The sequence below is a fragment of the Drosophila sechellia genome, chromosome 2L (genome assembly GCF_004382195.2).
Source record: "Drosophila sechellia strain sech25 chromosome 2L, ASM438219v1, whole genome shotgun sequence".
Classification (NCBI taxonomy): domain Eukaryota; kingdom Metazoa; phylum Arthropoda; class Insecta; order Diptera; family Drosophilidae; genus Drosophila; species Drosophila sechellia.
The window spans coordinates 24817869-24843629 of record NC_045949.1 but is presented as its reverse complement, the minus strand read 5'-3'; the positions used below and the strand labels follow the sequence as shown (position 1 = coordinate 24843629).

Below are 25761 nucleotides of genomic sequence, written 5' to 3'. Positions count from 1 at the left end.
AAATGCCTGTTGAATATCAAGAAAGGCACCTACTGCATACTCCTTGTTTTCCATAGCTTCCAGAGCAAAGTTCACTACTCTATGTAGTTGCTCAGGAGTACCGTGCTGCAACCGGAAGCCAAACTGAAATTTGGGAATCGCTTTGGTAACATCCTTGCAAGTGAGAAGCCTGTTTAGGATCAGCCTCTCCATAATTTTACCCAGAGATGGGAGTAAGCTGATGGGCCTGTGTTATGTTAATAAAGGAAGACCGAATGAACCGGAGATTCGGTGTGAAATACAATTAAGATTAAATGACCCGAAACCGTTTAGTTGTTCTCCTAGAAGATTAGCATATACTGAAAAAGAAAAGCTGCAGATTATCTTAGATGAGTATCTAAAAAACGGAATTATTAAACCGAGTGATTCAGAGTATGCATCTCCGATAGTGTTAGTGAAAAAGAAAACAGGAGACCTAAGATTATGTGTTGATTACAGAAAACTTAACAAAATAATGGTCAAAGATAATTATCCTTTACCATTGATTGATGATCTGTTGGATAGATTAGTAAATAAAACGATATTCTCGAAGTTAGATCTTAAACATGGCTACTTTCATGTTTTTGTTAATAAGGAATCAATGAAATATACATCTTTTATGACGCCTTTAGGACAGTTTAAAAATTTAAGGATGCCAATGGGGCTGAAAAATGCACCGGCGGTCTTTCAGAGATTTATTAATAGAATTTTCGAGGATATGATAAGGCAGGATAAAGTTATTATATATATGGATGACATTATGATAGCTAGCAAAGGAATTAAGGAACATATGGAAGTACTTAGGGAAGTTTTTGACAGGTTGACGAGGAACATATTAGAGCTGAGAATGGATAAATGTGAGTTTCTGCAATCGAGTGTACAATATTTAGGATTTTTAATAACAAGTAAGGGAATACAGGCCAATGACAAGGGAATAGAAGCAATTAGAGATTTTCCAATACCAGATAAGGTGCATGATGTCAGAAGCTTTTTAGGATTGTGTTCATATTTTAGAAGATTCATTAAGGGTTTTTCAACGATTGCAAAACCTTTATATGACTTATTGAAGAAAGACAAAGAATTTTCGTTTGAAGAAAAAGAGTTAGAATGTTTTGAGACACTTAAGAAAAAGTTAGTGGAAGCTCCAGTGTTAGGGTTATATTGTTATAAGGATGAAATAGAGTTACATACAGATGCAAGTGCACAAGGCTTTGGTGCAGTGTTATTGCAAAAGAAAGAGGATATGAAATGGCACCCTATATTTTATTACTCGAAAGCCACAACAAAGGATGAGGCCAAATATCATAGTTTTGAACTTGAAACATTGGCTATCCTGTATGCATTAAGTAGATTTAGAATCTATGTACAGGGAAAGAGATTTAAAATTGTTACGGATTGCAACGCATTAACTCTAACGTTAAATAGAGTGGAATTAAATCCTAGGATTGCAAGGTGGGCATTAGAACTATTAGAGTACGATTTTGAGTTAGTTCATAAAGCAGGAAAGCATATGCAGCATGTGGATGCATTGAGCAGAAATACGAACATATTAGTGATAGAAACTAATAGTTTTGAAGATAATTTAATTATTTGTCAAGCAAAAGATGAAAAGTTGAAAGATATTAGGAAACAGTTAGAGAAAACGGAAGATAAAATTTTTGAAATGAGAAATGGTGTACTTTATAGGAAGGCAAATGGTGGAAGATTGTTGTTTTGTGTACCAGAAGAAATGGAAGAAAAAATTGTATATAAATATCACAATGAATTAGGTCATTTAGGGAGAGATAAGGTTATAGATGCTATTGTTAAGACTTATTGGTTTTCGAATATGAAAGAAAAAGTTGTTAGGCATATAGGAAATTGTTTGAGATGTGTGGCATTTTTACCGAAGTCGGGAAAAGAAGAAGGAATGCTGCATAGCATCCCAAAGGGAAACGTGCCGTTTGAGATAATACATATCGATCATTATGGACCGGTAGATAATGGTAGAATAAAAAAACATCTGTTTGTAATAATAGATGGATTCACTAAATACCATATGTTAGGTTTTACGCAACAAAAACAACGAACACAAAGGACGTAATTCTAGCATTAAAGGATTATTTTAGATCATATAGCAGGCCGAAAGTTATAGTATCAGATAGGGGGACCTGTTTTACATCCGAAGATTTTGCAAAATGTATGGAAGAGTATAATATTAAAAACATAAAGATATAGACTGGTTCACCCCAGGCCAATGGACAGGTAGAAAGAGTCAATAGAATAGTAGGGCCTATGATAGCTAAATTAACAGACATTGAAAAGGGATTGCATTGGGATGCAGTTATTGAAGACGTAGAATTTTCTCTGAATAATACAAAACAAAGAAGTGTAGCGGAATCTCCCAGCAAGATGTTGTTCGGAATTGAACAAAAGGGAAAAGTTGTTGATGAATTAAGACAAAAATTAGAAGAGTTAAATAATGTTAGTGAAATTAGAGACCTGTGTAGTATGCACACATATCGATTAACCACTGTATTCATAATACACAATCACATTGTATCACTCTGTTGCAATGTGTACATAAACAGTTCAGCCCAAGCGTATGTTAAGGGCAACGTACCTATTTTGCATGATCAGCAGTACTCGCGCTGGCCAAGCGCTGACCGCTAATATGTGTGCCTATAGCACCCCTCCTCCAGCACCGTCGCTCGGCGACAATATATATATGTAGGAAACGCATATAAGCGTCGCTGCGCATATAAGCTGTCCTCGACTTAGGCTAAGAAACCATTGTATGTAGATCGCCAAGATATTGACGAATTAACTTCGAACGGAGCGGGACCTTCCCTGCTCCGCCAAATTAAATAATTAATAAAATATATCATCAACATTAAACAAATCTTTTCTACGTGGGGCGTAACTACGCTGGGATATAATTACATGGCGACCGTGACAGGACCCGTATAAGCTGTAGCAGAAGGAAAAGGAAAAAAGGAAGCCGCTTGTGATAAATTCCAACTTACATCAGCAAGCACTGGACGTGAGAAGATCAGCACGCCCGGCATTCGACGCTCAGCAAAAGGAAAAAAAACACTTTTGACCATGCAACAATTTCAACAAACAACTGAAGCTGCGGAGAAACAATGATCTGAGTGAGTAGAGTGTGAGTGTGATGGGTAAAAACAGGGGCGGAGTTCGGAACAAAGCTAAAAAGAGAATAGCGCACCTAAAGTGGCTATTATATACGAATACCCCACCGCCAGTATGGTCGAAAGCTCAAAAACTACAAGCCGAGCTAGACCACTATGTCAAATATCTTAATGAAACAAACCCAACCACACCCGCTCACTCAGTAAACGAAATAAAATCTTTATCAAATGATAATAAAATTCAACCTACCCAGCCAAAAAGCCTGCCGGAATTAAAGAAAAGCTGCCCGAACGACTGCGAGGGACCACTGTTCACACCACACTGTGAATATACGTGCAGGCGTTGCAAGACCGGCACACAACCCCAATAAGAGGACATTATCATCAACGTGGTGAGCAGGCCGCTCACTACGTCATCGAGGGCGTGTCAGCGTGCCAACACCGGCGACGCCCAGCTGACACAGGATAACGTGGTGTGCAGCCCGCCCACTACGTCAAGACGGGAATAGTATTCACACTGTGGTGCGCTATCCGCACACTACAACAACGGTGGATCTCCAACAACAAATGACAAGAGGGAACCGACAGCGCTTCAAAGAGCGCAAAATTTTTTTTAATAGCACTGTGTGCAAAATTTTTTTCTGATTGCACTGCGATGCATATTTTTTTTAATAATTATAAAAACCAATTGTAACATTGAGCGGAACCTTTTCTGCCCGATGAGAAGTTCGGCCTGTAAAGCCAAACGAAAATTTAGGTAGGAAACCTGTAAATTCATACGGATGAATTAATTTTAAATTTCTCACCGCCGCAAGGCGTCTTAACAAAAAATAGATATTTTAAAATTAAAAAAAAAAAAAAACAAAATCAATAAAAAAAAAAATAAGTAAATGTCATTTGACAACTCTATAAGCAAATTTTACCCAGACCCAATATATTCAGAAAATACTGTATTAGGAGAAAAACTCTTTTCAAAAATGGGTCTAGTAGATATTAAGTCAGTGGACTCCACTGCCAATGTAATCAACAAGGTCGAAGTTGTTCCTTTAAACCTGGATTACATAATAATTTGTTTAATTATTATAACAATAATTATGTTAATAAATACATGTTATAAAATATACAAAATGCATAGTAAATGCCTTAAGAAAAGATATGTAAGCAGAGCTAATGACTTGGACAGGGTTTGATAGCAAAAAAAAAAAGAAACAAATTTAACCCAAGTAAGCAAGAATAAAACTGCCATGTCAAAAGCTTCAAAAAGGAAAGAAAAAAAACAAGCCTAGCTATGAACATATAAATAAATATGAAAATATAAAATGAAATATAAAATATAATTAAATAAATCTTTTTATTAAATTTATTAAATAAATCTTTTTATTAACACCCCAGTTCCTAACTTGATGGATTGGCTAAATATAATAGCTAAAATCAAGAAACTGCGGGAAGACTTTGATAGATCGTTTAAGTGCCTCAATAAGAGTGCACCAATAAGTAACGATACAAAGATAAAACATTTAGAGACACTATTAGGAAAATATAACGAGGTTCGTGTCATAATACTTGACCACAATACGAAATTTTCTTCGTTACAACAGACACAAGTAAAAGATATAATATCTCGATTAAAAGAGAACATATTATATGTGTCACAAAGGCACAAGTTACAAGTACTTGTTCCAAACACACTAAATTTCCCAGCTGAACTATTACTAGACGTAATTGCTGAGGAAAGAAATAAGCCAATAGAAAGTAAAATAGTAAACAAGATGGCACAATCAGTAGTAGATTTCCTAAAAACAGCCTCGTCTCTATTATTTGAGTACGACGGCAAAGCAGAAAACCTACAGAGTTTCAAAGACGCTCTGAACTTGTTAGATTCGATAAAAGGAGAACATGAGACTTTAGCAGTCAATGTCATTAAGACCAAACTAAAAGGTCATGCTAGGAATCTCATTAGCACGGAAAATACTATACAGGAAATTAAAGATAAACTCTCGCGAACAGTAAAGGAGGAATCTGTTGAGGTACTCTCTGCAAAATTACTAAATCTGCAGCAAAAGAACAAAACAGCCAACCTTTACACGCAAGAGGTGGAGCAATTAACAAAAGCTCTAGAAGGTGCTTATATTAGTGATGGTTTGAAACCAGAACTTGCAAACAAATATAGCACGACACGAGCCGTCAAAGCAATGACGAGGAATTGCTCGATTGATAAAGTAAAGGTTATCATGCAAGCAGGCACGTTCAACAGCATGAACGATGCCATATCTAAATTTATAGACAGTTGCACAGAAGCAACTGGACATTCCAACGCTGTTCTGTTCTACCAGAATCAGACTCAGCGCGGCACATACCGCGGTCGTTATAACACAAGGGGCCGCCCTTATTACAGAGGCGGTCATCGTTATAACAATACCAATAATAATAATAATAGAGGAAACTTTAGAGGCCGTGGCAACTCGAACGGAGGCCAAAACAACAATAATCAGGGATATGTAAGAGTAGCCCAAAATAACTCGGGAAACTCCGAACACCCTTTAGCTGCCCATCAATAAATAGATACAAGGTTCACACAATTAATCTTAGCCAAAACATATTTGTTAATTTTGTCAATGTAGAAACAAATAAACAACTTGTCTTTTTAATAGACACAGGTGCAGATATTTCTCTTCTAAAAGAAAATTCTGATATCTTTAATGATATCCAAGGCAACAATAAAATTAATATTCAAGCAATAGGACAAGAACTAATTCAATCCAAAGGATTAACTTCAATTGTGATACAGACAGGCAATTACATAATTCCACACGATTTTCATATAGTAGATTCACATTTCTTAATCCCATGTGATGGAATATTAGGAATTGATTTCATAAAGAAATTCAATTGTCAATTAGATTTTAATCAAATAGAAGATTGGCTCAAGATGAGACCAACTAATTTGAATTTCCCAATATACGTTCCAATAACATACAGCTCTGGTAATAACTCAATACTTCTACCAGCAAGATCCCAAGTTGTCCGAAAAATACAACTACCCTCAAATGAAGATAGTGTTTTAATAAAAAACCAGGAAATTCAAAAAGGCATTTATGTTGCAAACACAGTTGCAACAACCAAAAATGCATTTGTCCGATTGCTAAATACAAATAATAAAGATCAAATAGTAAATATAAAAGATCTATAATATGAATCACTTTCGAACTATGACATAGTTCAAACCAATCCTGAAGCAAGAGAAAAAACTGTCATGTCTCAATTAACACAAAATTTTCCACCACAATTCAAATCTACACTAACAGATTTATGCACCAAGTATAGCGCTGTATTCGGACTCGAAACCGAATCAATCACAACAAATAATTTCTACAAACAAAAGCTAAGATTGACAGATGATGAACCAGTATATATTAAAAATTATAGAAATCCTCATAGTCAACTTGACGAAATTCAAGTACAGGTAGAAAAATTAATTAATAACAAGATAGTCGAACCGTCTGTGTCCCCATATAACAGCCCACTTTTGTTCCAAAGAAATCTCTTCCTGGTTCTGACAAGAAAAAATGGCGATTAGTAATTGACTATCGTCAAATTAATAAAAAATTGTTGTCCGATAAATTCCCACTACCTAGAATTGATATTTTAGATCAACTAGGTAGAGCAAAATATTTTTCATGCCTAGACTTAATGTCAGGTTTTCATCAAATTGAACTCGAAGAAAGTTCAAGAGATGTAAGGTCTTTTTCAACGAGCAATAGCTCATATTGCTTCACGCGATTACCATTCGGTCTAAAAAAAGCACCAAATTCTTTTCAGAGAATGATGACTATAGCCTTCTCTGGACTTGAACCTTCTCAAGCATTCCTGTATATGGATGATTTAATAGTTATTGGTTGTTCCGAAAAACATATGGTTAAAAACTTGACTGATGTTTTTGAGAAATGCAGGAAATACAACCTAAAGCTGCATCCAGAAAAATGTTCATTTTTCATGCATGAAGTCACATTTTTGGGACACAAATGCACAGATAAAGGAATCTTGCCAGATGACAAAAAGTATGACGTCATCAAAAATTATCCAGTCCCACACGATGCGGACAGTGCTAGACGATTTATTGCATTTTGCAATTACTATAGACGTTTTATCCAAAATTTTGCCGAATATTCTCGTCACATAACAAGATTATGTAAAAAAGATGTAAAATTCGAATGGACAGCTGAATGCCAGCATGCCTTCGAACATCTCAAATCGGCATTAATTAATCCCAACTTATTACAATACCCAAATTTCAGCAAAGAGTTTTGCATAATAACGGATGCAAGTAAGCAAGCTTGTGGAGCAGTGTTAACTCAATGCAAAAAAGGTCTCCAACTTCCAGTGGCATATGCATCAAGAGCGTTTACAAAGGGTGAAAGTAATAAAAGCACAACAGAACAAGAATTGGCAGCAATTCATTGGGCAATAACTCATTTCAGACCATATATTTATGGTAGACATTTCACTGTCAAAACAGACCACAGACCACTTACATACCTGTTCTCTATGATAAATCCGAGCTCTAAACTAACTCGTATGAGACTTGAATTAGAGGAGTATAATTTTACAGTTGAGTATCTAAAGGGAAAAGACAACTATGTAGCTGATACGTTATCAAGAATAACCATCAAAGAACTACAAGAAATGACCAGAAATATAAAGAAAGTCACTACAAGATATCAAAGTAGACAAAAATCCTGCGCAGGAGATAAAGAAATAGAATTGCCTATAGAAAAAGCTTCAAAGCCCAACGTGTGAAGTCATCAAAAATGACGAATTACGTAAAGTAGTGACCTTGCATATAAAAAATATGCTATGTTTCTTTAAACATGGTAAGAAAATTATTGCAAGATATGATGTTAGCGATTTATATACTAATGGAATACTTGATTTAGGTCATTTTTTCCAAAGGCTTGAAATGCAAGCCGGTATAAATAAAATCAGCCAACTCAAAGTGGCACCGTGGGAAAATATCTTTGAACATGTTTAAATTGATAATTTCAAAATAATGGGCAATAAAATATTAAATTCATTGAGAGTAGCGCTACTCAACCCGGTGACCCTGATAGAAAAATTAAAAGAAAAAGAAGCTATATTGTCTACATTTCATGACGATCCAATACAAGGAGGTCACGCAGGCATCACAAAAACCTTGGCCAAGGTCAAAAGATACTATTACTGGAAAAGGTATGTCTAAAGATATAACTGAGTACATTAAAAAATGTCAGAAATGCCAAACATCAAAAGTGACAAGAAATACAATAACTCCTTTAACAATAACAGAGACCCCAATAAAAGCTTTCGACAGGGTGATAGTGAACACTATAGGTCCGCTACCAAAGTCAGGAAATGGCAATGAATATGCAATCACACTAATATGTGATTTAACTAAATATCTAGTTGCCATATCAGTTGCAAACAAAAGCGCAAATACTGTCGCTAAAGCAATTTATGAATTTATGAAAAGTACGGTCCAATGAAGACGTTCATTACGGACATGGGAACAGAATATAAGAATTCAGTTAAAAATGACTTGTGCAAATATCTAAAAATAAAAAATATAACATCAACTGCACACCATCACCAGACAGTTGGAACAGTCGAAAGAAGTCACCGAACTTTCAATGAATATATACGTTCATACATATCGGTTGATAAAACTGATTGGGACGTATGGCTTAAATATTTCGTATACTGTTTTAACACGACCCCATCAATAGCACATAACTATTGTCCATACGAACTTGTCTTTGGTAAAACAAGTAACTTGCCAAATCAATTTAATAGCATAACTAGTATAGAACCCATATATAATGTAGATGATTATGCTAAGGAAAGTAAATATAGATTAGAAGTAGCCTATAAAAGAGCTAGAATTATGATAGATGAACATAAAGAGAAAAATAAGAAACTTTATGATCAGAAAGCAAGGAACTTAGATATATTAGTAGGAGATAAAGTTCTATTAAAAAACGAAACAGGTCATAAGTTAGACTCCAAATATACAGGTCCGTATAAAGTAACGGAAATAGGATATATAGGAAATAACAACATTATAATAACTAATAATAAAAATAAAAAGCAAACTGTTCATAAAGGCAGATTAAAAATTGCGACGTCGTAAATATTTATAGTATGATCATACATAGGCATAAAAATAAAAATAATAATAATAATAAAAAAAAAAAAAAAATTTTTTTCTTTTTACGGTTTTACTTAAAAATTCTCACTACATAAATGTACTTAAAAACAATCATAACACAATTTTAATAATGTATAAACTACCTTTAAAATAACTTCATAATATTACGTTATTTTTCAAAAGGAGGGAGATGTAGTATGCACACATATCGATTAACCACTGTATTCATAATACACAATCACATTGTATCACTCTGTTGCAATGTGTACATAAACAGTTCAGCCCAAGCGTATGTTAAGGGCAACGTACCTATTTTGCATGATCAGCAGTACTCGCGCTGGCCAAGCGCTGACCGCTAATATGTGTGCCTATAGCACCCCTCCTCCAGCACCGTCGCTCGGCGACAATATATATATGTAGGAAACGCATATAAGCGTCGCTGCGCATATAAGCTGTCCTCGACTTAGGCTAAGAAACCATTGTATGTAGATCGCCAAGATATTGACGAATTAACTTCGAACGGAGCGGGACCTTCCCTGCTCCGCCAAATTAAATAATTAATAAAATATATCATCAACATTAAACAAATCTTTTCTACGTGGGGCGTAACTACGCTGGGATATAATTACACCTGAAAGAAATTAGAAGAAAAGGATCGGAATCGCAATTAAAAGCACAGAGGTATAATGAAAAAAGATATAATAATAAGAAAAAAGAAAGTACGCAGTAGAAAGTAGGAGATTACATTATGGTTAAGAATTTCGATAGTACAGGAGGAGTTGCTAGAAAGCTAATACCTAAACATAAGGGTCCATATGTAATAGAGAAGGTATTGAAAAATGATAGGTTTTTAATTAAAGATATTGAAGGTTTTCAGTTGGCGCGAAATCCATATCAAGGTGTCTGGAGTAGTCAAAATATTAAACATTGGATAGGGAGTAGAAAATAAATTTGTATAATTAAAGATAAGAAAAATAAAAAAAAATATTTTAAGCAAATAGCGACTAAGAACAATGTAATAAGTATAAGTTAGAAAATTTCGACAAGATCAGGTGATCTTAAATGTCAGGATGGTCGAATTGTAGTAGGCTAGAGGTACACATACATAAGTTCAGTATAGCAACATAGTATATAAACATTAAGTATATAAACATTAAGTCATTGTTCGCTTTCGGGTGGCATTCTCTCTGTTTCGCAACATCGGCTCTGTAGCAACAAACATAGAGGCAGATCGCTAACGGAGAGGGAGTCAGTCGATTGCTAAATTTGGAAATGCAAAGTACCGAATAAAATTAAGAGGCTAAATCCTGCGTTCCTGTTTTATTTAAATAAGAGGGTTTATAGTACCCCTACATAGAATTAAAATTAGTAGACAATGAACAAAAAATAATTTGGATCAACAGATCGCCACAATCTAAACGGTTTTGTCGTCCTTTAAAAATTCAATTTATTAAGGAAACTAGAGAGCTTATTAATATAAGAAAAAGAAAACTTTGATACCCAGACTCGTAATCTGCACATATATTTCCATAAAATAAACAACATTAATATATTTGTAAAATATGTCGGTCAAATGACACTAATAGACGGTAAAGCCTTAAACATATTAACAGAATGTAAAGATTAGCTTTCAAAGCGAACGGTCGTGTTTTTTTTGTTCCCCGGTTTTTATTTTGTGTTTGTCAAACCAGCCGTGGTTTTTAAATAATTTTCTATAATAATTATATACCTAAACATAATTATTAAAGATCCGTTCGCTTCGCGAGTGATTCTTTTGTGATTTGTGCAGTAGTTTAAACAAATATACAAAGTAGTTTGCATTTTTCGTCTCTTTGTTTTGTTTACTCTCCCTTTTTGTTCGTTGTTCGCAGTGTTTGGTGTTGTTTTTTTTGCATGCACATAAACTGCACTTTTCGATCTCACTCTCTCTCTCTCTTTCGCTCTCCCACACAAAATCTAAATTTCTCAGCGTGCTCTCGTGTGGTTCTTTTAACAGCTCGCTTGAAAGTTTTGGTTTTGTGTTTTCGTGCACGCACAGTGGTCTGATTTCATTTAAACATGGAAACCGTAAATGTTGTCTGCTTTTATAAAAATTGTTGCCAGGTTATAAAACCTGAGCAGCCAAAAATGACTTGTTGGCTATGTGATAGAATGGTGCATACTAAGTGCGCTGGTTTTAATGGCCGTACAAGTGACGACCTAGCAAAGGGTAAAAATCTAAATTACTGTTGTGATGCTTGCCTTGTGGTTGCGAACGAGATGAAATCGTTTATGCGCCAAACTAAAGGTGGCTTGAAAGAACTGATCAACAGTTTTGGCGTAGCTAGAGATAGTTTTCGTCGAGCCGATGATCTTCTTTCCGTGCTTAATTCACAGTTTAATGGCCTTAAGCTATTAGATGAATCTCCAAAGCGCAAAAAAGCCGCTGGTGGTAGGCTGCCTAAGGCCCCGCAACCACGGGCAAATGATCAACAGGACTCCACAACTGATCAGCTGTCAATCGCAGCAAATCCACATATGCTGCTAAGATCGGCAGCTAAAAAAGATTCGGAGCAATCCGATCAATCAGCTCTGGATGGACCCCACCCTGTGATTGCTAAAAATTCCGAATTGTCTGCACTGGTTTCTCAACCAGTGATTCCACATGTCTCGATTAGTTTACCACCACAAGGGAACATTGTGTCCGGACTACCGGCACAAGTTTTAATGAATGTGAATGATTTTAATTCAGATATTTTTGATGCTAAATCTCAAACTCTTCAGTTTGGAATAAGCCCTTTACATGCGTGGATTCGCTTCCTTGAATTTGTTTTAAAATTTGCATACAGAGCTGATCTTAAAACTTGGCATGTAAAGGACTTTGATAAACCTAAATTAGTGGAACGAAATCATTTTATACAAAAACAAATGATGGAGAAAAACTTTCTCAATGTGGACAAGCCGTTACCGAATGGAAGCGGAAATTCAAATGATGGCAATACAGCCAAAAGGTCATTTTCTAATACAGCCTTACTGTCGTCAATATTAAATATTGATTACGACATTCTTTATAGCTTTTATATTATTTTAATAACGATTTTCTCAGAATACGAAATTGACTCAGAAAAATTTAAAACATTTTTTATGGCAGCTATATGAAAGTTGACCAAATCACTTGAAACTTTGTGAATCATCTTGGGGGAAGTAAAGAGTAACACAAACCAAATTTGGTGAAGATAGGTCATCATTTCGAATTTCTGCCATTTCTCGCTCCACTATCGAGACACCATATGCCTCGCGACATTTCACTCACGCTTGAGCCATTTCCTTTTTCGAAAAATTTCTTTCTCTACAATTAACAGCTTTGTGGCCGTGCTTCCCACACGACCAGCACTCAAACGATTTTACACTTTGCTTTTGGCTTCGTTCGTAGGAACCGTAATATTTCGTATTGCTTTTCGAGGTAGGCTGTTCGACCCGAGTCACGTATGCCCTTTTCTCGAAAACTTAATCTTCGCACTCTTCGTTCACCCTATGTAGTTCAGCTTCTTCGAGACGCTTCAGTTTTACAGTTGAAACGGGGGCAAAGTATCGTGCGTTTGCATGGCAACTACGAAATTTTCAAAGCTATTTAGAAGTCCAGTTAGCAGCATAATCACTTTTAGGTTATCACCTTGTAAAATATCGAGTTCTTCCAATTTTCCACAAATTTCTACAAGTGACTTCACATAGTCTGCCACATTATCACCTTGCTTCATTTTTAAGCGAATGAGTTTTTGATAGAGCTACATTTAAATTAACGGTCCGACCGGCTTATGTATTTTTTCTGGGCCCATAACCTATTATGCGTGTTTACAGCACAGAAGTATATTGGTAACTAAACTCAAATTATGTATGCTTGCTGCACGCAGGCAGCGTAAGAATATGCGAACAAATAGTAATCGCCGATCAGTAGCGAAAAAACTCAAAAAGGAATTAACCGTTGCTCGCAGGCAACTTGAGTGTTTGAGTACAAATTAAACAATTATTATGTTAATTCAAATAATAATTATTCTTTATTAAGTGCATCAGAATACGACTGATCCCTTTTGAGCTCTGTCTAAAACTAAAGTACAATTTCATATTCAAATATTTATAGCGGCACTACCGCCAATATTTCTGTCAACGTTGCGCCTCGTGACTTCTCTCACCACCACGTCCAGAATGCTAACGCTGCGCCTGTGGGCACCTGTAGGTGTCCGTTTACAGTAACCGCAAATTCCGCTGATTTATCGCAATAGATTCGGACCGGATACTGACTTAGCATTCAGTTCAGTATAATTGACCTTACTTATGATAACTTACACAAGTAGTTGAGTGATTCTTACATACATCGTTGTTCATTATATAGTAAAATTGTTGTTTTATTTTTAAGTCGAACTAATGTCCCGTCAGTTGAGTAAGGACAACGCCAAGAAATAAAAAATAGTTTTTAGGAGAAATAGTTTCACGACTTTATTCTTTGGATCTCAGCTTAAGACTAAAAATCAAATGCAAATTGGATTGAGGAGAAGCCTCAATCTCAAGACAATATTTGTATTTCGGGAGAGTCTCGCTCTTGGGTTCTTAGGATTAGGAAGTGTTGAAAGAGGGCAGTCAAATCTGCTTAGGTCAGGCTTTAGGATGTTTACAAGAACGGCTGCGCTGCCAAAGATAAACGAATGCTGCGCAGCTGGGATACATTATGGAAAATTACTAGAGTGCATTACTGATTTCTTTGAAATAATAGAAGTGGCTGGTTTGGACCACCCAAATACGTCACTATATATATTTAACAGTTTTTAAATAAATAATCGATCTATAATCAGGATACATTAAAAAGGATACAAACAAAAGGTCACAATGGGAAATAACTTACAAACTACAATTAATCGAATTATTTTGTCACAGCTGTTATCAACTAGATCAAAAAGGGGAATAAATGAGTTAGGCACTCTTTGGAAATGGTTAGCTGGAACTCCGGATCGCGATGACTACATTAAAATACTGAATAAAATAAATGACTTAATCGAAAACAATAAACAACAATTTATTATCAATTCCAAATTGTTTAGCGAGATAAAATCACTTTCCGATAATTTTAAAAACATTTTTATTGATCAAGAATTGCCGTTACAAAAACATCGTTTACGATTGTTAATATTCGGCTTGGAAAACATAGTTAATACTATTACACTGACAAAAATTAATGTATGAAGACATTAAATAAGTATTAAGTCCCCAACAAAAGCCTGTTATTATTGCTTATATCATGGATATCTCTGTATTCAAAATTGCACTACGTAAAGAACTCTTAATTATTTATATCAAATGAAATTTGATAATAACAAATAGATGCGAAATTTATTATGCCAGATCGATTTCATGATGGAAAATTAAAAATAAGTAATCAGGTCGCAAAATGCGAAAATACTTTTTATGCAATATCTAATTTTAAGAATAAACCTTTTAATAACTATGGTATTTTAAGTAAAAATAAAACATGTTTTACCGTCTTACTAAATGGAGAGAAATCTATTTTCACTAAAATAAGAGAAAAAATAAGAAGAAGAAAGATATCAAGAAGGTGCAATTCTAATAAATGGAAATAATATTGTAAGCAATTCTCATTTAGAGAAATTGATGTAGAGAATTGATTTATAGAATAACGTACAACGGCACAACCACAATAAATAATATTTCATACACCAACCACTTAAAGAATCTGCAGTTATCAGATTACATAAAATCCAACAACTCAGAACTTACTCTTGACAACATTAATATTTTAAGCCCATTTATTGAAATTTACAATTGGAAATTATCAATTTAATTTATATTATTAATTTTAATAATTTTGTATTTGATAATACATTAATAATAAAATTCAGAAATATTTTAATTGTAACCAAACAAAAACGGCCAGAAAATATTCAAATACTGAGTAAGAATTTTTATCAGAATTGAGAGAGCGTTTAAGCGAAATTCATAATGAAGTGGGGCGCGTCATTTTAGAAGGGGGAGAGTTATCCAACCCATAAATATAGCAATCTGCCCCAGTTGATAGACAAATTTCAAACTTCAATCTCAGCAGCATTTCCTTTGCCCTTGATATTGTCGCCAACACTTAGCCACCCGATAAATAACCAAAATTAAAGTTAACACAACCTCCACTTGTAGACCAAGCCATGATTAACGCTTCAATCAAACTGCATCAGTCAGCAAATTTCAATTTCACAATACAGAGAATTAATTTCAGCATAATTTCAGCTTTTAACTTAATTGAAAGTTCAAAAAGTTTCGAATGAAAAGCTTTTGGCCGAAGTTGATTGGATCAGGATTAAAAATTAGAAGATCAGTCTGAATTCCGACGAGATCGTGAACAGCTTCAAATCAAAAATAACTTATTAATAAAGCCGTCGTGCGTGTTCCAACCACCGCCAGATTCGCCTTGCGACGATGTTGGGAAGTATCAGCAGCTGAATTCTCACGGTCCTTTTTGTGGGTAAAAGCACATTTCCTTGAGGTGCAGCACCTACCGAACACTACCCCTCGGAATATGGGGTCGCTCGGTGTTTCCCAGTATTGGGCAGTATTCAGAGGTTCTCGAAAACAACAAGCGTTTAGCACGGCTGCAAGGGGAGGAGGTGAAGCTGTGGGCCACTACTGCCATCACAGCCGCAACCTCCAGCAACACCACCGAAACCGCAACCACGCACGTCAACACCACCACCCCGTTCGCCACCACCCCCCAGTCTAAGGAATAACCTTTTTCATTAGCTATTTTAAAGCAATGAAAAGACGACATTTCAAACGATATGCTTTTATTGGTTTTAGCGACCGAGATTCTGCATAGATGCGATATGACAAGTTAACGAATGCGAATGGTAATGTGCGACTTAATTGCAGATCGAACAGGAGAACGCTAAGCTAGATAGCTGCGTGAGTGGAAGGGAGAGAGCGCGGCGGAGTTTAGATAACTAAGATTTTGCTGCACAGCTGAGGTACCGCCTAAAATGTCTCCGAAGCTGGCAGCAAATTATACAAATGAGTTTAAAACTTGCTGAGGAGGTAGCAGACACAGCTTACTCACTGCAAGCTTTGTCAATGTTGTTGGTGTCCTCAGCACAGCAACTCGACTCCATCTCTTCATAATGCCGGCTGTGGTTGGCTTTTCGAACATCAAGCCGCTGAATTGCCCCTGGCCCACTTGTTGATCCATACCGATCCATACCCTGTGAAGGTGGAGGTGGCATGGAGTAAGGTGGCTTAACACTTAACCTGGTACTTCTTGTCGCAATTCTGGAGACGAAACGCTGCAGTGTTACGGCGGTGGTTGCTGAACTCCTTCTTGTTGTTGCGATTGCTGCTGCTGGTCTAGCATGCCGGGCATCCTATTCTGCTGGCCTGGTCCCGAGAATCTTATTCCGTTGTCCATCGACATATGCTCCGGTCCACCGCTTACCTCCAAATAGAGGAATAAAGCGTTACGAGAAAGGCTAAAAACAGCGACTCGAATTTCGGTTCAAGTGGGAGAATGAGCGCAAAGAAGAATTAGCAGCGGATTTCGTTGCTTGCCTTTGTACGCACACAAATATAACTCTTTCTGTATATGCAATTTTGCGTAATTAACAGAGATACTTTTAATGTTCACTGCTTTTAATTTGTCTGAATATTATTGACACAACATATTGTTCAACAACGCATTCAGCAACAATAGCGAATTAATCAAAGTTAAAGCTTAAACAGCATTGTATGATTTGCACATATTTTGTTTATGCACAAATCAGTTTTTTTATTACCTATTTTTGAGCTATGAAAATAAGAGTTTAAGTAGCAATTTCGAGTATAAGAAAAGATTTTATTGGCTTACGCTAACGAGATTCTGCATCGGTGCATATATGCAAAGGTTTCAAAAGCGAATGATAATGAGCGAACATCAGGACGCTAAGCCAGAGGTGTAGGGAATATTAGCGTGGATCTCAGGAACTACAGAAGCTAGAATGTTGAGATTAAGCATACAGATTCCAGAGACATAGACGTAGCGGAAGTTTGTTTCCAAATGTTGCCACGGCCACTCTAACTCCCAAAAACTGACACGACCACACTTTTGAAAAATGTTTAGATTTTCCTACGTCTTATTGTTTGTCTTGCGAATTTGTATCTATATACCAAAAACACTGTGGCCACGCCACTTCTTTAACCTACAAAACGCCCAAACGGACACGTCCACACCTTTAAACAATTTTAAAAAATATTCTCTTATTTTTATCCCCAATATCCATCGATATCTCCAAGGAAAATGATTCAATTTCGCGTTGCTAGTCAACTGAGTAACGGGTATATGATAGTCGGGGAACTCGACTATAGCATTCTCTCTTTTGTTTTTATTAGACCATTAAATGTCTATCGATTTGATAAAAAAAACCTATGTCGCACCTACAAAACTCTATATTTTAGATTACTTTCATTACGGCAAATTTTTTAATTGGCAACTCTGTATACTTTTTAAAGAAGTCACCTTCCAGAATATATTCTTAAGAAGTTTTATATGCTGATGGTAAATTAATGCAAACTACTTTTGGACCTAGTATTGATTATGTAAGTTAGCACCAGAAGAATTCGCAACAACAATCTGCGAAGCCTTACACGCGCATCCGGCCGTGCACCTGCAGTAGCCAATAAATGCAAGATCAGCGTCTGGAGCGCTTCCGTGGGAGCGACGATGGCAGAGCCAGCAACGGAGTTGGCACTGACGCTAGCAGAAGCAGCGACGGTGCTGGGGGGGAACCGATTTTTGTCAAAATAAAGACGGACCACCGGTCCTAATTACCTTCTTGTGAAAATAAACAAACGTTTACTTTAACTTGTATTTTAAATTCAATATATAAATTATATATTATAAATGAAAGCAATAACAAAAATCTATAAGTATTAAAAATACTACATGCTAATTATCCTATTTATAATACACTAATATTTGTATATACATACCGCTTCAAAAAATGATCTTCTTTTAAAAACAACAACATGGTGAACAACATAAGAAACTCTTATTGCATCCCAGTTTATAGAGTGAAACACACACCAGAAAAACAACCAAAAAGATGTAATCAACGCAACTGTTGCATACGAAGTCTGCGCAAGCCGTTGAGATCCTGCATTTGTGAGTATCCAGGGTGTACGTGTTGATGGTATGGTCCCCGATGGCTTGTTAGTCTTTTCTTGGCTGTATTGTTTTGGATGATGAATGTTTACTGAAAATAGTGCATTTGAGAAAACTTAGATAAATTATATATGTAGACACAAGAGAGAACGCTGTAGTTGAGTTTCTCGACTGTCAGATACCCATTACTATCATTAGTGCTATTGGGAGCGCGACAGAGAAAGGTCAACATTTTATCGACACAATTTTCGCAGTTTTGGGCGTTTTGTGGTCATGCGAACATCATTAAACAAAGTTGTGATACGTCTATGTCTAGCTCTAATAGTTCCTATTATCGCGAAGTTCATACGGACGGACGGTTAGACATAGGCAAATCGACTCGTTTATTAATCCTGAATAATAATACAAGGATGGATTATCACTATAAAAAGTCAGAACGTAACATTAAGTATAGTTATAAATTGTTAATCATGCAAATGGTCTGTAGTCGTCTATATCTGATTAATGGAGACGAATATAGCAAAATTTACAAAATACCATCTTCTGTTAACTTTAAATCTGTGGCAAGCTTTGAGGTGTTTTTCAATTGTTTCTCAATTATTTTGCAAAAAATTCAGCAATAATCTTATGATTTAAGTGAGGTTGTTTTTTATGAAAACATATTGAAAAACCACAAGCGCAAGTTGCTGATAAAGTAAGTGAAGAACTAGGGGCCAATACAAAAATAAAACTTATTTTATATTTTTTGACGGTTCAGAAGGTTTTTTATGGTAGCTAGTACAAATGTGATCTGTGCAAAACCACTTCGTCGTTATTGTAAAATAAATAAATTTTTTAAAAGTAAACATTTGTGGCGGGGCATTGCTAAAAGACACATCTTTTAGTACTGCCAATGTTATGCTGCTATCTCAAATCCGTATTGCTGACGGAGCGCCACGTCACCGGGGTAGCCAAAGGTGATCATGTAGCTGGCTGCTGGGAATGCCGAGCGTTACTGTTCCAAAAGGTCATGGTATAAGAGCCTTTTAGAGGATCCCTTTCAAGATGAAAGACCTGATGGAGGAAGCGCGCACAGTGGACCGAATTAAAAACAAGTGAGAATTCTATAGTCGAGTTTCCCGACTATCAGATACCCGTTTCTCAGCTAGTGGGAATGTGAATGCGAAATTGCATTCTTTCGAAAGATTTTTGGGGAATAAGAAAAAATTTAAAAATGGTTGAAAAGTGTGGGAGCGACCGTTTTTGGGCGTTTTTTAGGTAAATGCAGGGGCTTGGCCACAGTGTTTTTGGTTACCGATACAAATTTGCAAGACAAATAATAAAACGAAAGAAAATCGAAACATTTTTCAAAAGTGTTGGCGTGGCAGTTTTGTCGTATTTAGTGCTTTAGAGTGGGCGTGGCAAATGTTTTTTGGCAAATCGATAGAAATATACGAGACTAATTAAATTATGAAAAAATATGCCAAAAATGTTCAACAGTTTGGGCGGGGCAGTTTTGAGCGGTCTTAGGGCGTTAGAGTGAAACAAATGTTAAATTTTTTCTCATTTCATTTACCCATATCTATCGATATCCCAGAAAAATAATGAAATTTCGCGTTTGCATTTTCACTCAATGAGTTAAGATTATCTGATAGTCCGGGAACTCGACAGCATTCTCTCTTGTTTTTTTTTTTTTGTGGTGATCAAGTAATTTTTTTTCGATGGCGGGATGTTAAAGCTACTAGTTGGTTCTAATGGAATACGGTTGGACTGATTAAAATGGGGTAGAACGATCTCCTGATGGGTCGGCAAACGGACCGAGTGTCGTTTGTCCGATTTGTAAGGATAAGGTAATCGCAGCCGAGTTGCTAGATGAACAATGTCAACATGAATTACATAAAAAATGTATGCACGTTTATTTTCGAAAAAGCGTTCAGTGTGCAAAATGGGTTTTAGAGCAGCTAGAACTAAGACAATTTTAATTACAATTCGAGTCTCCTAACTTTCAGGCAATCTAGAAATCGCTAACCAAGTGATAATTCCGATAAACCAACGTCAAAAGATGGTCCTTCAATCTCAAGGGGTAAATTTTGTTACAACCAATGCTGTTACTTTACTTGCTGTTACTCTACTTTCCGATAGAATTACAGAATTGATTCAAAGTTCAATCGCTGAATGTATACCCAGAGCTATTGCAGCTCAAGGAGGTAGATCAGATAGTATAAATTAAGAAGATTATGATGGAAGGGGGACTACCCTTCTTAACTGCTGGCCTAGGGACTCAGTCAGTTTTATTTTAATAAAAGAATAACGGCTATTGCCGGAGTTGTTCTCATATGAGCTTGTGCTCTTTATTCAATGAGGCTTTAAAACGAACTGAAATATAAAATTATTCTTAAAGCTAACAAAAGAATCGCAGCGGCCACACAAATATGCTGTGATTGCCGTCCGCGCACAAGTTTCCGGCCCAATGCCGGGTCAGCACTTTTGACGTTTTTATATCATATTTCGCACACTGGGCCAACTGTTCTAGTACGTTGGCTTGTGTTAACTACTCCCCCTTCAAGATTCCGGCCGTCCTCGGTTGGTCCTAACTCAGCGATCATCCCGTTTAGTTGGATTGCAGATCTACGCGCTCCGATGAACCGTAGACAGGTGATGCCGATACAAATCATTGCACAATAAATCGCTGCTGCGATAAGTATTATGCGATGTGAATGGTTAGCATCAATTTCTCCCCCGAACTCTTTGATGAACTCCAAGTTACGTTCACTCAGCTGGTGAAGGTAGGGGAGACTCAGAACATCTCTGTTGGCGGTGATATTCAATGATGGGGAACTCGCTACCCCTGGAGCTCTTGTTTGGGCCTTGTCGTGATTTATGAAGGTGGTGGCGTTTATCACGACACGATCGTTGAAGGTGATGAGATGTGTGCCACGTAGGTAGACTTCTGTTCCGTTGTCCACCATGACCCTGGCTGGCCGGTCATTGATGATGATGATTCCCTCACCCACGCGGGTAAGTGGGTGTAGGTCGCTTGGTTGCGACTCACAATGCGCTAGGACGCCTGCGTGTAGTTCCCTGGCGCATGAGCTTTCCTTTGATAGTTGGCAAAAGGTAGCCCCCGGTGTTGGGGTGCAATCTTTGATTGTATGGACCTCTTCTCCACACTTTGCCACCATGTTGTCAGTTATCCGCAGCATAACTCCTTTGCAAGTGACCGGGAAATTAGTGACCTTCTTACAAGATAATTTTATTTTGGGAAATTTAATAATAAAGTGTATGATGTTAGAGGATTGTAGTACTTTTATCCTAAAACTAAAACATCGCGCCTTTGGCAACGGACTTAATGTCTATTAAATGGAAGTTTGCCAAATGGCTGGATAATAAAAAATTTAAAATTAAGCGAGAGAGTCATTTTAAGTTGTCCTTGTGGACCACCCTCCCTTCAATGAGGACCGTGGTCCCCAGGTCTGCTTGTATGGTTTTTTCCTCACACAAGGGAGTGAGTTTATTGCCAAGCCTTCTGTTAGTTTTGACCAAAACCTTTTCGCCTACTTCGAAGACTTTGTTTTGTCGAGAAGCATTCTCCCTAGACCTTAGCGCGTCCTGGGCCCTTTTAATTTTGTCAGCAATCCGTTCTTGTGTGCCGTCCGTGTATTCTTGTATTACGTCGACTGGCCTCTTATCGGTGAATGAATGGATTGATTGGTTATATCTGGTAGTGGCTACCAAGATTATTTCCACGGTGTCACTTAAGCCCTTGTCAATTTTTAGGCACCTGGCGAGCTCCAGTAGAGTGCTGTGAAAACGCTCCACTTGCCCGTTTGATACACTGTGAAGGGGTGGCGCATTGGTGATGCTGACGCCGAAATGGTTGTCTAGCATGGCCGTGATCGTGTGCGATTTTAACGATGGTTCGTTGTCGCAGTAAATCACTTTGGCCTTTGGGAAGAAATTCATGACCTGTAACAAGGCCGGTTTCAAGTCCTCAATTGTTCTTGACGGCACATGCTGTACGGCGGCGAATTTCGAAAATTTGTCAAGGCAATGTAAGAAAACATTTTTTGTCCGTTGAGAAAATGTCTATGTGTAGCATCTCTCCTATATGAGAGGGAATCGGTGACTCACCAATCTCTTGTTTCTTCGGATGCCTATCATATTTGGCTTTCGCGCATGTTTTGCAGTTTTGGACAATTTCATTGGCCAGTTTGGCCATTTTCGGGAAGTAGTACTCTGTGAGAACTTGTTTCACATTTTCCTGGGCCAACCGGTGGGCCCTATTGTGTTCTGCTAATATGATTTCCCTTCTTTCCTCGACCCCAAAAATGTCTGTAACACGGTTTTTGCAGTGCCAGAATTTTGTAGTCGGGAATCTCCGGACTAATTCGTCCTGTACCGTTGCTACCGTGTGCAAATCGCAATGGAGGTTTACGTTTACGCGTTTACGCCCCTGGGGACTATTGTATCCGCAAGGTCATTGAGTAATGACTCCCTATCGATGAAGTTGATCGAATGTCGTTTCTTGTCTTTATAGAGAACGAAAGAGCGTTTCAGCGGAAAGCGGGCCTCTTCAAGAATTAGTTGGTTCTGGAAGCAGTTTAGGGGCTTATCCGTTGTTTCTATGGTGTGAGTGAGGGAAATCTCACTGTGAATGGTCGCAACGCATGATTCTGCGTCCTGTTCTTCTATGGCATTAATTTGCTGCCTAGATAGGGCATCAGCAACTAAATTTTCTTTTCCCGGTTTATAGACTACCTTCGCACCCGTTTCCTCGATGCGACCCTTCCACCTTTTAATTTAGAATCTTAGCCGAGAATCTGATACCGAGAATGACAATGGCTGACGATCGGTGAAATAGTTATATCTTTCACCGCATATAAATAGTGTCGCAGCTTGGCCAACGCCCAAACGATGTCTAATAATTCCCTTTCGTTTGTGGCGTAGTTCATTTCCCTATCCTTCAATGTCCTCGAGATCATTGTAATAGGACGGTTCTCTTGTGAAAGAACTGCGCCAATACCGTAGGCTGAAGCATCCGTCGTTAGATGGAATGGCTTCTTGTAATTCGGGTATCTAAGCATAACATCTTCGGATGCCAAAATGTTCCGCAGTTTTTCAAAAGAATTTTTTTGCGCCTCATCGAATTGTACTTGGATGTGTCGCGACCTATGTCTGCTTACACTTCCATTTTCGCCCTTTAAGATATCGGAAATAGGCCTTGCTATGGCCGCAAAGTCCTTAATGAAGCGTCTGTAATAGCTCGCGAGACCTAGGAACGAGCTAACCTCAAATACTGTTTTTGGTTCAGGGATCTCTTTTATGGCCCTGACCTTCTCTGGGTCGGTGGTAGTGCCATCGCTGGTGACTATAAAGCCGAGAAAGTTAACGCTTTTTTTAAAAAAACTTGACTTTTTTACTGAGACTCTCATATTTGCATCGCTTATGGTTTTTAAAACCCAATCCACGTGCTTGACATGAGCATTCTCATTTTCTGAGAAGATTATTACATCGTCGACGTAGACATAGCAAGTCTTACCGATTTGTTCTCTGAGAATGTCATCAATGGCTCTCTGGAAGATGCTGGCAGCATTTCTTAAGCCAAAGGGAAGTCTCTTGAATTCGTACTTCCCTCCGTTTACGGAGAAGGAAGTTTTTTCGCGGTCATTTTCCGCTAAGACGATCTGGTGATACCCGGACTTGAGGTCCAGTGTCGTAAAGAATTTGGCCTTGCCCAAGTTGCCCAGTATCATGGAGATATCTGGCATCGGGTATTTGTCTGGGATAGTTCTTTCGTTTAGTTTACGAAAGTCTATGACCAATCGTCTATTTTGATTGCCGGCCTCGTCGGTTCCTTTTTTATCAACCACCCATATTGGGTTGTTATAAGGAGACACCGACTTCTGAATTATGCCATTTTTAAGCAGGTCTTGGATTTCGTTGTTGACGAAATCTGCTGCCCCCATTGAGTATGGATATAATTTTGCGTAAATGGGCTCTTCACTAGTCGTCCTTATCGTGGCCACTACCGATGTGTTATATGGCAGGGCCTCGTTGGGATCTGCGAAGGCGTTTTTTCGGCTCCTTAACATCCCCAGAAATGCCTTCTTCGCCAAGGGTGGTGCATCTGTGCACTCCACGTTAGTGAAGTTGACGTTGGTGCATTTATGGAATGAAATCTTCTCAACCTCCTTACCCCACTTGAGTTGGGCGGAAGCAAGGCAAAGTGATGCACCGGCCTGTGTTAACAGATCGGCCCCGATTATCCCGTCGAATGTTGTAAGGTCTGGTAGAATGAAAAAGGTCGCTTTTAAATCAAAAATTGAGACGAAGCATTTTTTTGTAACGGTGGTGGTGCCGTGGATTGAGTGAATTTTGAAAGGGGAGTTCACCGGGCGGATATTCTTTAGCTCTTTGCGAGGTCGGATGAAATTTTTTGACGCGCCGGTGTCTAAAAGGAAATTCATTGGTACCCCCGCTACTCGTCTTCTGATGACGGGTAACAGGGATTTTCCCTTAAAAAATTGACGTAGTCAGAATCATACTCGGCAATGGCATCGTCGTCTATTTTCGATGCCGCTTTGGAGGCGGCAGCGGCATATGCTCCTGTGTTTTCTTCCGCATTCTGCATAATGAAGTTAATTTTTTGTTGTTTCCTCACAGCGCCTGTGCGCTCAGAGGTGGCTGGTCTTCTGTTCTGGTAGGCATTTGCCTGGGTCGGCTGCAGCAATTTAGAAAATGATGGATCGACCTCCATAGGCTCTGGTGTGCCGTTGCCTTTGTAATTTTTTGCACTTTGCGGGTCGGCGTGCACCTGTGCCTTATGCTGCCTATTAAAATATGGGTTTTTGGTGTTATAATGTTGTAGGTCACGGTGGTCGTACCTGTCAAGTTGACGACCCTGCGTTTTTGCAGCAGGTTTGCGATCTTTGTCTTCTTGACTTTTTGCAAAACTGGCTGCAAAAACGTACCTCTCGTGGTTAGATTCCACTTCTTGTGCTAAGGCCAAAGCTGACGGCATGTCTTTCGGCTTTGCCGCGAAAAGCACATCAGTGAGGTTACGTTTAAGTCCCGAGATGAAAATACGCAAGGCGTCCTCTCGGAACTTTTCGCACAATATTTTTGCCACCGATGGCTCGTGGGACATATGAGCTTTATCTCTGAGTAGGGTGAGTTTTTTCTCGACCTCATCATAATATTGTAACAGGGTCATGTTGTTCCCCTGTCTTAAAGTACTCATGTCCTGTTCAATGACATGCATTGGACGCTTGTCACTGTAAGTGAAATCG

General features: G+C 37.8%; 1 protein-coding gene across 13 annotated transcripts in view; it reads right to left on the bottom strand.

Annotated features, from left to right (window-relative positions):
* LOC116800539 (lachesin) overlaps positions 1-25761 on the bottom strand; it is a 371289-nt gene that overhangs the window by 53714 nt on the left and 291814 nt on the right. For 11 of the 13 annotated variants that reach the window (XM_032716080.1, XM_032716056.1, XM_032716059.1 and 8 more), the window contains one exon: positions 18322-18584. The exons of the other annotated variants lie outside the window; for them this stretch is intronic. In XM_032716080.1, coding sequence (XP_032571971.1) covers positions 18322-18584 — 263 coding nt within the window. The remainder of the gene's footprint in view (positions 1-18321; positions 18585-25761) is intronic. 13 annotated transcript variants of the gene reach the window in all.